This window comes from Nycticebus coucang, chromosome 1 (genome assembly GCF_027406575.1).
Source record: "Nycticebus coucang isolate mNycCou1 chromosome 1, mNycCou1.pri, whole genome shotgun sequence".
Classification (NCBI taxonomy): domain Eukaryota; kingdom Metazoa; phylum Chordata; class Mammalia; order Primates; family Lorisidae; genus Nycticebus; species Nycticebus coucang.
The window spans coordinates 112,822,576-112,837,595 of NC_069780.1; the positions used below are offsets into that span (position 1 = coordinate 112,822,576).

General features: G+C 33.6%; 1 protein-coding gene across 1 annotated transcript in view; it reads right to left on the reverse strand.

Moving 5' to 3' along the window:
- Positions 1-7,272: 7,272 nt before the first annotated feature.
- The window catches only part of SLF1 (SMC5-SMC6 complex localization factor 1), a 94,973-nt gene continuing 87,225 nt past the window's right edge, over positions 7,273-15,020 (reverse strand). Inside the window, exons 17-21 of the mRNA XM_053586580.1 lie at positions 14,091-14,254; positions 13,180-13,313; positions 11,181-11,273; positions 10,580-10,762; positions 7,273-8,088 (exon numbers count right to left, since the gene is read on the reverse strand). Of these exons, the coding sequence (XP_053442555.1) occupies positions 7,607-8,088; positions 10,580-10,762; positions 11,181-11,273; positions 13,180-13,313; positions 14,091-14,254 (1,056 nt within the window). The 3' untranslated portion in view covers positions 7,273-7,606. The remainder of the gene's footprint in view (positions 8,089-10,579; positions 10,763-11,180; positions 11,274-13,179; positions 13,314-14,090; positions 14,255-15,020) is intronic.

The window sequence follows — 15,020 nt, forward strand, 5'->3', positions numbered from 1 at the left end:
TTGAAGCAAATATAACCCTGATATCAAAACCAATAAAGGAAGCAATAAAAAAAGAAAATTCAAGATCAATATTATTTGTGAATGTTGATGCAAAACACTCAATAAAATCCTAATAAATAGAATTCACACATTATGACCAGGTGAGCTTCATCTCAGGGATGCAAGGCTGGTTCAACCTAGGCAAAACCATAAACATAATCCACCACTCAAACAGAAGCAAAAACAAAGACCATAGGATCCTTTGAATAGATAAAGAAATACATTTGACAAAATTCAGCATCCTTTTGAGATAAGAACACTTAAGAAAATAGGTGTAGATGGAACATTCCTTAAACTGATAGGCTCCATCTATGACAAACCCATAGTCAATAACATACTGAATGGAGAAAAACTAAAAGCATTTCCACTTAGAACTAGAACCACACAAGGATGCCCACTGTTCATACTACTATTCAACCTAGTGCTGGAAGTGCTAGCCAATGAAATCAGGCAAGAGAATGGCTCTTTGCTGATGATATGATATTATACTTAGAAAACCCCAAGGACTCAATAATGAGACTCCTGGAAGTGACCAAGGTGACAGCAATGTCTTGGGATATAAAATCAATGTTCACAAACCAGTAGCCTTCATACACGGCAATAACAGGCAAGGTGAGAATCAAACCAGAGATACAATACCCTTCACAATAGCACCAAAGAAAATGAAATACCTTGGACTTGAATTTAACAAAGGATGTGAAGGATCTCTACAGAAGAGAACCATGAAAAACTGAGAAAAGAATTTGCAGAGGATGTTTACAGATGGAAGAACATACCATGCTCATGGCTGGGAAGAATCAACATTGTTAAAATGTCTATACTACCCCAAATAATCTATAGACTCAATGCAATCTCCATTATAATACCAACATCATACCTTGAAGATCTTGAACAAAAGTTCTATGTTTTGTATGGAACTGGAAAAAAAACCCAATTGTCAACCCAATTCTACAAAATAAGAAAAAATCTGTTACCAGGCATCATGTTACCAGCTTTCAGGTGATCGCCACAAGTCTATAGCGGTGAAAACAGCATGGTATTGGCATAAAAACATATCAAGAAACTTAGAGAAGTGAAATGGAAATATTCAAAATTTGGTCACATAAACACAACCACTGTGCATTTATTTACAGTCTTTTCCTCTTGATAATCTAATTTAGAGAAAATACATACTATGTATAAGACATATAATATGTATCTTTTAAACATATGTAACTATATATTTAAAACATATATATATATTTAAAGCACATATGAATATTATGTTTAGGGGTGTGGTGTTCCTATGGTGCCCAGGTAGGTCTCAAACTCCTGCCTCAGCCTCCCGAGTAGCTTGGACTATAGGCATGCACCACTGTGCCCAGCCAAGAAAATATTTTTTAATAACATTTAAATAGTTTCTATTTTTAGAAAAGAACTAGAATAAGTTAAAAATAGTACATAGGGAACAGTTTCAACCCCTTTAATAAATGGCTTTCAACCTCTCCTTTAGTCCATTTCCTCCAATAATATGACTGAGCATAAACTTAACATTATTTTAGTAAAGTACTCAAATGATAGGAAAATAAGAAATGAGATCAAGATTTGCCTAACTTTGAGAAAAGGACTATTACTTGTAAAAACAGGCTGTTTCTCACTGAAAGACAAATACCGCAGGACTTCCTATGTATGTGGAATCTAGAAGAGTGATCTCATACCAGTTGAGAGAAGGATGGTTACCAGAGAATGGGAAGGGGAGGAGGAAGACAGACAGGGAGAGGTTAGTCAGGGGGCACAAAGCTCATGAGCTAGGAAGAGTAAGTTCTGGTCTATTACATAGTGGGGTGACTACAGCTAATAATAATGTTTAAATATTGCTAGAAAAGAGGATCTTGGATGCTATCACCACAAAGAAATGATAAATGTTTGAGGTGGACGTCCTAATTAATCAGATTTGATCATTACACATGTACTGAAATGTCACACTTACTCCATAAACATGTACAATTATGTGCCAATTATAAAAATAAAACTCTGTTTCTGATGATACCATTTATACTGAAATTTTCGTTAGGTACAGGGGCTTGAGCCTGCAATCCTCGCACTTTGGGAGGCCAAAGTGGGTGAGACCAGGCTGGGCAGTAGTGAGATGCTGCCTCTACAAAAAAAAGTTAAAAAAAAAAAATTAGCCAGGCATGGTGGCACCTGTAGTGCCAGCTACTTGGGAGGCTAGGACTGGAGCATCCCCTGTGCTCAGGAGTTTAAGGTTGTTGTGAGTTAGGATGAAGCCACTGCACTCTAGCTCAGGCAACAGAGCAAAACCCTGTCTCAAAACAAAACAACCCTAAAATTTTATTCTTCTTTTTGACTCAATTTCAACTAAAAGAACCACCTATAAAACAATTATCTGGCTCCTTAGTTTATTGAATACTGGCAGTTTATTCCTAAGGCTAGATCTGTCTATCTGCCTCCTGTTTGATTTTACACCTTCACCGACTTCCATCGATATGTTACACTGTTATCTAGAAATCTTTCTCACACTTCCTTTCAACCACAATGATTTCTAGCCATTTTTTCTCCTTATCCCTCTGCCTAGTTTTCATCTGTACAATTCTGCTTTTAAGATTTTATGTAAAGTTCTTTAAAACACATATTTTAATTTTACGAAATCTTACTTATTGCTCAATAATTTGGTTTCTAGTTGTCAAAGTAGAAAAATGCATTTTTAGGATGAGAAGATACATATTCCTTAAAACAAAAACAAAAAAACTATTGTAAATCACTCTTCTGGTCATTAGAAAAAATTTTCAAGAGTCATGACATAAACCATTGGTGACCTAACCTTTGAGACGACACTAACAACAAACTTAAGTTTTTATCTGTCATCACTTTAGGATCAATGCCTTTTTTTCCAATGTGATTATTTCACTTTGGGAAAAAAATAAAGAAGCAGTAGTAATTTTAGTTCATCTACTAAATGATCGTGTTATGGGTGTAAATTCAATGCTGGATTCTAGATGTTTAATTCAGTCCAACTTTCCTTCTGTTAAGTGCTGATCATTTTTATAAACCTTGTTCTTCCGTTGAACTAAATAAGCCATTCTCTGTTACCGTTTACCACCTATCATATCTTGATCCAACTTAGGTATTTTTTTCTTTTGAGACAGAGTCTCACAATGTCGCTCTAAGTAGAGTGGCGTCACAGCTCACAGCAACCTCCAACTCTTGGGCTTAAACAATCCTCTTGCCTCAGCCTCCGCAAGTAGCTGGGACTATAGGCACCCTCCACAATGACTGGCTATTTTTGTTGTCACTGTTGTTCAGCAGGCCCTGGCTGGGTTCCAAGCTGCCAGCCCCGGTTTGTGTGTGGTTGGCACTGTAAGCACTGAGCTACAGGTGCCAAGTCCCAACTAAGGTATTTTGAGGAGAAAGAGGATTAGGTCTACCACGTCTGGCTTCAACATTCTAAAAAATTGGGGGTCTATAGGTAAAAAAACAAAAAATTTGGAGGAAATGTTTTAATTCTAATTAGGGAAAGCTATTTATAGATGCTTGAATAAGGGTTTTTTGCAATACTTTTGTTTGTTAAGGCTAATACTACATAACATTTATATATACATATTACATATACTTATATATTATTTTCATGAAAACTAATCACTTTGATAACTTAATACTATTGGGTTATTTTGGCAAGTAGTTTAAAAACCTAGGAACGAACTCAATATACTTTTGCTTTAAAAAAGGGGAAGTATAGATGTATCTCCTCTATAGCAAAAAGACAACATTCTAAAAAAAAAAAATCACTTGTATTTAGTGCTAAGGATGGTATTTCAAATATACAAAGTACTGGAAATGGCTTCTAACACCAAAGTACTCCCAAATAGCAGATTCTTCTGCTAAAAAAGCTCATCATTTGGATTTGGTAAAAAATGGAACAAGCCTATTTTGAACAAGTTAATAGAATGCTTTTTCCCCCTCCAACAATTCACATAAATTCACGTGTCTCAAGAAACAAAGGTGTGTGTATGCTGCTTGGTGTTTTCATAAGCTGGAAAGCATGAATTAAACATATTTTCAATGTTCTGCAAGATTAACATTTTAGGAGTAAACTCTTTAAACATTTAATGGTCAATGATGCTAAAAATTATCTTATGAGATATTTGTTTCCTTTGAAAAGGTCTTCTTTGAGTAGGATCTACATTACCTTAAAAATGTACGCTCAGAAATCTTTTCCGAATAACTTATAGACTAATAATCTCTAAATCTATATGAGAAAAAAATAACCCCAACATAAATCCTCTTATCAGAATTCATTTCAATTTACAAGGTGAAGTTTTTGATAACATAATTTGATTTAAAGGAAGTAATAGTTAACTCTTCCACATCTCTTGTTCTGACATCACGAAGCACAGCCTATGTCCAATAAGGCCATGTCAAAACAGGAGACACAGAATAGTTAACTATTATTCCCTTTAAATCACTGACCTTTCTAACTCAATCCACATTTGTTATAAAAACAATTATCATTCTGAGTTTTGCAAGCTTCGCATCAGCATAAGGTGTGATTGGTGTGAAGGTGTGTGACGAATGCCTGAGGGAAAGAGCACCTCATGTCACTCAAAGATGACCCCTTCCTGGTGATTAGGAAGGAACAGTGACAGCCTCTCATCACATCCATTACTTAACTGCGAAAGTGGATGAAGGCATAAGGTTGTACATTCCACCAATAACTGTTTTCATCTGAAGGTATTCATTTAATTTAGCTTTCTATAACAGCATAAACAAAAGTGGCAAATATTTTCTGGAGTTTATATAAAGTATCTTACTATTATGCATTTGGGTTTGCCTAAGAATGTGTACAATAGTTCACTAAGACTGCGAAAGATACCTCTCATACTACCCACTCCAAAATCAAACAGCTAAAATGATACTGATCAAAGTATTGTTTTACTGGACTCTTGAATATTCATGTTTAAAAACTAAAACAGAACACTATTACTGTGAATTTCAGAAACATACAAAATGGAAATTCATTTTTCCAACAGCCTATAAATACTGAAGACAATAAAACTCACATTATTTAAGCCCACTTTACCTTCCCAGATTGCAACCTCCTTTTTTTTTTTGTATCATCAGCACCTGTCAAGCATACTACCAGGGTTTAGGTGTTCAGGAAATAATGAATTCAAAACAATAATTAATATCACATTTTATTTTTATGACAAATATTTTTCTGTCCATCTTGGAATAAAATGACAGAAAACATATATACTTGAATCACTTTATTGTGTACTGTGAAATTAAAAATTAACAACCCAGAAAACTAACCTCAAAGAGTTCCTTTTTAAGAAACTGCCAGTAAACACTGCTTGGGAGAAGGTGAATCTTAACTGTTCAGAAATCTGAAGAGTTTTCTTTTATTTATTAGGCTTTATTTACATTATAATTAAGGCTCCTATAGACTTTTTTGTTTATTTTTACAATTCCTTGGAACTGTAATATCTGGCAAAGTACAATGAAGAACAGAATTACTCAGCCTTATCTTCAACTACAATTTTGAAAAGTCTCCAATTGACTAGCTAGGACTCAGACTATAATTCTTATTTATTTGGAATTTCTTCTTCCTACACCTCTAAGATACATTTAAGGCAATAATTATGTTTTCTAAAATGAAAAGAATAATACTGGGAATAAAGTTTTTCATTGTAAGTTTAAATTCATACTTAACATACTGGTGTGGTTAACTAGGCTCAGAACACTGTTACCTATGTTTGCTACGCTGGAATTATTGAAAACTGCAATGATACTTTCTTGAAGGCAGAAACTCAATGGCATTTGAGGTCATTACGGCTTCTAGAAGCAGGTAGACAAAAGTCAATTATGAAATATTAATGTTAACTGCAACTAAACAAATATTAGGAACAACTAATTCAGAAAACAGCTTTTTCTTAACAGTGCAAAATCCTAACTCATGATGTTGATTATGTAATTACTTTAGAATTACTACAAACTTAAGCAATTAATATCTTGACTTTTTCTTAAATGATTTATTAATATCAAAAGAAGAGGTAAAAGTTAGAAGGGAATTAATATTTATTAAGTATCATATAACAAGATGGGCTAACTGAATTCTATCCTGACACTTTTTTTCATTTTACACGTAAGAAAAACAAAGTTCAGAAAAGAATTTGCTTTGTAAGTAAGTTATTAAGAAACTAGACAAGAATTTGAAACTGTGTCTGTTTTTAAAGCCTTTGTTTTGTAAATTTATATTAGTTTACCAAGCAACATGACCACAGATGCCTCTATAAGTGAAGTCAAGTGGTCCTCCTTGGAATAAAAATGTCCTTTTTGATCACCAGGGGAAGTATTTCCCTCCTGATTTTTTTTTAAACATCCCTTAGTCTCTGCTATGTCATGTTCTGTCTGATACTTTGGCAGATTAAGTAAATAATAAAAAGGGGTTTGTATAATGTCAAATTTGAAGGCAAAATAGAAACAACTAATGTTTCTTACAGTGTATGTAAAAAATTACTTATTTAAAAATATTTTTATACTAATGTAGCTGTTTTCAATTTAGATTATAAACCCAGTAATAAGATACCGAACATTTGTATCTTGTTAAAAAGATCTACTTCCAAAACAAAAAGTGAAGTGTGCTTCTTTAGCAGATTAATTGGTGTAAAGTCATTACTTTAGTTATATAAAAGCTAAATGGAAATTTTAATATTTATTTTCCAGCTGTATCATAATGTATCTTATTCCCACCAGTGAAGCGACTTCAATTTCAAAAGTGGTTATTATCCATACCCTTTCTTTTAGTTTTAATATAAATTGCTATTAGGAGAAAAATGAACTTCAAATTTAAACACTACTACTCTGTAAATTCATATTATGCATTATGATTTTAAATCATCTCAAATCTATTACTTAGATGCCACTTATCATCTTACTATTTAATAAAATCCACAGAGCAAAATGTTCTCACTTACAGAATTTTGGTTACATGGAGCAATAATACACCTTATACATAAACAAATCAAGGGACTGAACTGTGAGACTCTGCATATTCACTGCATTTAAAAACCAAAAGAATACTAAATATAACTTTTATAAACACACAAAACTGAAATGCACATTTTAATCCCATAGCCTATATAGAGGAAACAGGGAGCTACATGTTCACAGGTACACAGATGTATGAATGAATAACCTTGCCATGATTCTAAGAACTAAAACTCCTAAAACAGGAGGACATTACATTTTGATTTGAAAAAATATTTAAATTAATTTTTATACATACAATAGATAAATATCACTTTCAGAACAAAAAAATTAAAGATTAATAAAACTAATACACACTAAACAATACTATTTTTACTTCTGAGCCAAATTCTACATACTGGAAAAAGTCAGAAGCTGATACTATTATTTTGCAGAAGTTCTTTAAAAAGTGCTTTTAAAATTTAGCAAGGCTGCCAGGTCTGCCAATAAATAAATATTTGTCAGTAAGCTACGAAGTCCATAATAAATGACAATGTTAGTTGAACAAGTTTAGGGAGTCAACCCGTACTTTTTAGCATCATCATGAAAACTCTGTGACTGACCGACACATCATTTCCAATGTCACCAATAAGGCCTCAGTGTGTACTCCAGGACATACTTTCAAATTCTCAGGCAGTTCTTTAAGAATATTTGGGAGCTTCTGCAATGTCTTTATATTTCTAGCATAAAGATCCAATAACCAGTCAGTGTGAGCACTGGTGGTTTCTTTGTAACTTTTACAAGCCTTAAGCAGCCCATTTAGATGAGTTAAGCCTTTGAAAGCTAAGATGAACTCTGAAGATAAATCGAAAATTGAACAAAAATTTAGCAACATCCTACTAAGTAAAAATGAACCAAATTCAAGTTGCTGGTGATGAAAATGTTTCTCTGTTTGTGTATGAAAGTTTTCCACTGTATCTTCTATTTTTGTAATAGCAAAGAGTTCTTCCTTGATTTGGGGTGATAGAACATAATCCAAGGGTAATTCTCCGTTACAGTCCCTTTGTTGTAAAAGCACTGGGCCTGTGAAAAAGAAAACACAAAATGTTAAGAGTAAAACATTTTTATTTTGGCAGCTTAAGAACTGTTTTCTCTCTCTTTTTTCCCTAAAGCATCGAGAGTTCTATTTATCATCATATTCTTTATGAATTTGTTTTGACATAATTAAATGGCTATACATGTTGACTAATATACACTTAAAAAATTGTCAATTAAAAAATAAGGTTTGCCTAAAAGTACATGCCTTAGTTAAATAACTTATTTAACTATAAATTACAAAAAGCTTTATAAACTCTATCAACTGTCATCTCAAGAATTTCAGTGTTTCCAGAAGAAATTAACAAAATACATTCATCTTAAATTCTGTGTAAGTGTCTTAAGGATATCTGATAATATCACCAAGAAGAAAAAGTCAAGCTCTTTTCCATGGCTGACAGGTGATTCTGGCAAAGATAGAGACGACACTTCTCTTTTTACCCTTGCTGTGCTCTATTTTTAGTACAGGTAACAGATTCACAAAAATTGCATGCTAATTCTATTGGATAAAACTTAGATGTCATCCACCTATCCTAGCTAAACCTATGTTCTCTACTTAGAAAGTACTGAAGACAGACCTTATTCCCTCAGGACCAAAGGATGATATGGGAGGAGCAACGCAGCGAGGACTCAGCATGTGTCACAGCATGTGCTGTGCAAGTCCTCTGCGACTCTGTCAGTTGAGTCTTATAATTATTTATTCATTTAGCCACAAAACTGTTACAGAGGATGTAAAGGATTCAGTACTAGCAGAAGGTCTTACCATTATAACAGAGATCATGTAGTCAGAGAGAGAGAACAGAGTGTAACTATTAAGGACTCTGATTAGACATACATGTATAGTAGCCTAGATATAAAATGCATTTAATATAAAAGATCAACCATTGGTGATATATGATTAATGCCATTTATAGAAAAAAAGAGAATTCTAAATCAAAATTAGGTTCCTTTCCATTGTGCAGTGTCAACATCTCAAAAAAAAAAAAAAAAAAGCTACCAAAAGGAAATAAAAGTTGAGAGACATAAACTTAAAATTACTATTCTCAAGACTGAGTGACTCACAATGAATGAATAATGCAGTTACTACAATGAGAGTACCCAACCATTTGACAGGGCCAAACTCAGATTACAACTAAGGTAAAAGCAAGTCTGTACAAATGCTGAAGGACCTAGATAACCAGAAATACAAGTAGATTTCTTCCTCTAGAAGGAGACACACACCCCTTTACTATTTTCCACTAAGGGCCCTAGTAAAATTCACATTGGTTGGTATAATGCCATACTCTACTGAAGAGGTGACCTTAACACAGCAATGGCTCTTCCATCGAGACCATTTGAAATAAGACCAAATATTGGCTTAAATATCAGATATATGGTTGGAAAATAAAACAGGAGGTGGAACTTACGGTTTGGTAAGCATATAATACTAAAAAATAATGTAGAAGAACTGAAGAATATATTGACTATGAAATGATGTCAGTAAAACAGATACACTAAGGCCTTTAGGGGGCAGGAGAAGACTATATATAACCAAATGTCTTAAACTACCAGGCTGTACAGCCGTTCTCAGATGCATGCAGAGTAAAAAGACAGCTAAAGAAAATATGCTTTTTGTTTTTCTGCAGAATCAAATGGTTTAATAACGAGATAAGATCAGGTTAAATTCTAAGATAAAATCAATACAAATAAAAGCTGCAAATGATTTCCACAAATCTTTGTTTCTATATTAAAAGCTAGTCATCAGTTTTCTTTTGTTTTTCTTTTAAAAACACAAATCAGTTCTGAATGTGTTGACGTAAAATTTGTATTATTCAGTTCAGATACAAGAAGAATGTCACTGAAAAGGAGGGGGCTTGCTGAAAGGAAAGATCAAAAATCAGCAGAAAAACCAGTAGATGAATATTTCAGCACAAGTTATTTCCTTCACAAAACCCCTACACAAGAGTTATCACCATGTGAAAATTTTCCTACTTTAACTTAATTGACTGCAAAATGTGAATGAAGAAAATTATTTTAGGATATCCTTTTTTTAGTCTGTAAAAAAGATGATTCACAAAGATAAGATTAATTGAGCTAGTAGCTATATACAGGAAACGAAATAAGAATGAAAAAATTCCAACTATCACAATGGAACATTTACATCCATTTATCAGTAAGCTTTCAGAAATGACTGGTTCACAAAGACATTACACACCTGAACAAAAAGGATTAATATTTAAAAACAACACACCCAATTAAAAAATGTACCCTTATATGTGAACCTAAATAGGATTAATAATACATATCTACATATATTGTAAGACTTTTTTTATCCCTATTAATAAAAGGTGCTTACATGTTAGGAGACTTTTTATCCTTACTTTTTTACTGATATGAAATAAAAGGCATCTTTCCTTAAATATAAAATGCTATCTACCTCTGAGGAATTCATCAAAAACTGGATAATTTATTGAAACCCATTTAGCATAAACACACTCACCCCCATGCTGGAGCAGCAGCTTGCCAATTTCTACGTGTCCGTTTGACAGTGCATCATGCAAAGGAGTCACCCCGTCCACTTGAGTGAGCAGATCCACCTCTGGACAACGCTGCAAAATTTCCTGGACACACACTGTGTTGCCATAGTTACAGGCTTCGTGCAAAGGCGTCCAGCCAGCATTGTCTAAATTAGAAATCAAGGCAAGTTTTAAAACAGCAGAAGTAGGACTTTGGTAGTAAAGTACTGATGTTCTGCTTCTCTTATCAGTGTGATTGTCTAAGTACTTCATATTCAAAAGGAATGCTTTGAGTAAAATGCCGAAGGTGTAATCATATTTCTGCTTTTAAGAAAAATAAACTAAAACAAATAATAATTTTAAAATATTAATGTTGGGATATTATCAAAATATGGTCATCAAAAAATGTTTCTATACCATTAGCTATAAACCAACATATAATGAATTTATTGGCTTTGGTAAAGGCAGTATTTTAAAGATATCTTAAGTAAATTTTCTTAAATAATTTTTCCTAATGGGATATAAAACAATCTAATATTACAAGTATTAAGACACTGAATTAGACAATAAAGATTTAAAACTTACCTTTAACATTGATGTCTATTCCTGGCAAAGACAGAAGAAGAATCAATTTCTCCACTTGGTTATTTATGCAAGCTCTATGCAGGGCTGTTTCTCCTGCCATAAAAAATTAATAGATTATTTCAGAGAAGACAAGATATCAACTAAAGAAAATAATCAGAGGGCATGAACTAGGAGATCTGGCCCCATGCCATAAAATTATTTGCTGAGTTTTCCTTTTGACTGTTTTAAACATCTCTTGCATAAAAGGGGGGAGGGGAGGAAACCTCACCAATCCATAGAGCTTCTATTCTGTTCTATCAGCAATTCGGCAATGAAATTCTACAGCAAAAGGTTTAACACAGGCATTGTCTCCCCCTAGTTCAAGGTTTAAAGCTTCAATTCCACTATAAAACCCCCAAATGATCGGAGAATACCAAAAATACTAGGTTTTACAGCAATAAAAGTTTAGAGTGCAATTGCCCTCTCTTAAATTTATTCATGAATCTACGTTAAATGTATGGCTCTTTTTATACAGCATTTATAGCTTAATTCAAATGAATGTTTCTGGCTAAGCACGAGTGCCTCTACACACTCAAGTATAATTCAGAACTTGAAATCCATTAACAGATGGTTTGCTGCTTCTCAATAGGCTGTCTGGCTGGGCTACAGCAGCACAGAGAGAGAGAAATGGAGGAATCTTAATATAAACACACACACCACACACACACAGCAAAAAATCCCTAGTACCATTTAAAGCTGAACAAGACTAACAAATAGAATGGCATGGTTTTTACCAGGAGAGGGAATGCAATTAGTGCCTACTGGCTAAAATTGTCTTTATCCATCTCTGTATGACCAAGATTAATAAGTGATAATTTGATTGAAAGGGAATTAAAACAATGTGATTGCTTAGGAAACAAAATGGAATACTGAATCATATTCGCTTTTCCTATAAAATACTAAGTAGCACTCAGTTTTATAGATTATCTCTATAACTTCTACCAAAACATTTCTTTTACATGTATAAAACAGCTTTGGAGATTTTCTCTTTTATTTTTTAATTCTCTTCATTTCTCCTAGTTCCTTCTGCTGTTCAGCCTACAGTCATTCATATCCGTTTTACTTTTTGAAAGTATAAAACAAACAAAAGGACACTGATTTGTGAAGGTTATCATCTGAGTTCTCATCTAACACATTTTTCATATTTCCAGTCAACTGGGCACTTATTTTAAATTTGTGATATGTAATTATGAACTTATGTTGAAAGATTATAAAAGGTTTACTATCACTATTTCCACGGGTATAATGTTAATATCTGTGTTGAAAAAATGATATAAAAGGATAATCATTAAATCAGATCTCAAATAAAAGAGACTCAGTAATTTATTTTGGCCAGGTATAGACTTTTGGAAGATAGCTTAAATTTGTGAGTGAAGAGGAGTCTAAGTAAAAGAATGCCAGAGTGAACTATTACAACACTATTCCTGTTATCCCACCCTTTAGGTACTTAGGTTCCAGTACAGTTAGAACCAAAAGCCAAACACATTTCATAGTCTGGGCTCAATGCCTGGAAGCAAAGAGCCCATATGCTTAAACACAGCTATGTAACATAGCCTACTCCTTATTCTTTGTTCACAAAATGTCTAGGACTGAAAGAGATGAAGACTGAATTATACTTTCAAATCAGAGACACTGATCCTAAGCAGCACACGTCGAGGTGGAATAGGAAAGTAAGGCGGGCAAGTCTGGAAGGAGCCCAGCAAGAGCGCTCCCTGGGCTGTACATCTGGAAAGGCCGGGGAAGAAAGAGAGGAGCGCTCTGTTAGGTTCAGTATTAAACAACCACTTTCTCTGTATAAATGACAGTTCAGGAAAATAATATGTTATTCAAGAAAGTACTTTTTGGACCTAGTCCAATATTTAAGTTCAAGTAGTCATCAGGGCAAGTGTGTGGAACCTGTAAATACTAACTACGACCATGAAAAGTTCTTAGCATAAATTAATTTAGATACTTAGAATACCTTTTAGATTAGTCTTGTGAAAATTTATCTTTGTTACTAAAGAGGGGCAATTCTCCTTGGAACATGATAATTCTCCTTCTGATTTCTTTTTCATTTTTTTTAATGATGAGGAACATTTAGTAAGGTTTAGGTCTCTGAAAGAGAAAGAAATAATGAAAGCTTGTTTTTCGGCAAGGCGTGCCAGCATACATTAGACAATATATTTTTTTTTTTAAGTTTAGCCTCTTTTTAATTTAACCCCCCTTACTTATTCAATCTTTACTGTTTTCTAATTTTAAAATTTATATTAACTATCTAGAAACAAATTCTAACACACTCATTTTCATCTTATTAGCCTGGCTACTATGTTTTTGAACACAGAATGTCAGAGAAGAGAAAAAGACCAAGTGAACCACATTTGGCAGAGCAAATACAGCACAAAGCTAAGCTCAGAATGCAGAATGCAGGCCTCTGCTCCCTATTCTTACCTTTATTTTCTGATTCCTTTCTCTTCTTCCTCTTAGAGAACATTTAGGCTTTATGAGTTTTATACAGCAAACTTTAGAGGAGGTTTCTCATTCTGGGAAAGTTATTACAAGTTAAGCCCCTCATAAGCCCATGCATTCTGAAATCCCATCTATATTAGGGAAATTAGTAATTTAAATCATAGGGCAAAATTGTGTAAAATGATAATTTGATGAACAGTTTTAGTTCTTTCAGGAAGCACCTAATAGAAAGATAGCCTGTACCCTGAATTACATAAAGAGAAAATGTTGATCATGTGTAATTACAGGTATAAAACTCAGTTTTCTTCTAATCAACAGAATTAAGACAGTAACATGGATAACCATGAAGTTCAAGAAATATTTCAGGGAAAAAACTTTGTCTTGTATTTGAAAACAAAGCACGGCTGGGATATCAGCGTCGCTTACGTTAACTCTGGCAGCCCTTCCACTTGCTTCTGTTTAGCACCGTTGAGCATCAGTAAGGCTCTCTGAGATTCAAAACAAGGCCGCTGTCCTATTTTCTTAGGTATCTGCATCTTTCCAGCCCCAAGCACACCAGTTTTCCCCAAAGCTGGCAAATAGGAATATACCTGTTGCAAAATAATATTATTTTGCTTTCATAACTACAAAGAAGGCGCTAAAAGAAATCACTTGATTCACTCCACCATTTGGGGTGTTTTCTTGGTTTATCGCTATGGCTGCCACCCTACCTTGTTTGAGTATGATTAAATATTAAGAAAGCTAGTTCCATGTCACTATGTTAATGCCATAAAGACAAGAAGAAAAGTACTTCTTGAAAATAATTATGTTCTCTAATTTTAACGCTCATTTAGGAACACTCTTTTGATTACTGTATGCCCATTAATATATTTTCATGCATATGATTACATACAATTGGCATTTTTGTTATTTCCATTTAATAATACCTTTCTTCCACAGTCTGGAAAAAATGTCATAAGGAGTGATAATGTCCTTAAAGGAAGAATTGTAGCAAGACAGAATTTCCTCAATCTGACCAAAATACAAACATATTTCTCATTTGTTGAAGAAAGTGCTAGAGATATCAGGTATTACTTATATTTAAAGATACTCCAGATAAACTGAAAAACCTGAGATCAAATGTAGTGTATGTTTATATGATATTTTGCTTTTTATTTTATTAAATTTTTTTTTTTTTAGAGACAGGGTCTCATTGTCATCCTGTCTGGGCTGCGGTGACTCAATCATAGATCACTGCAAACTTGAACTTCTCTTCTTAAGTGATCCTTCTGGCTCAGCCTCCACAGTACGCGGGACTACAGGCACATACCATCATGTTCACTAATTTTTTAATTATTTTGTAGAGAAGGAGTGCTG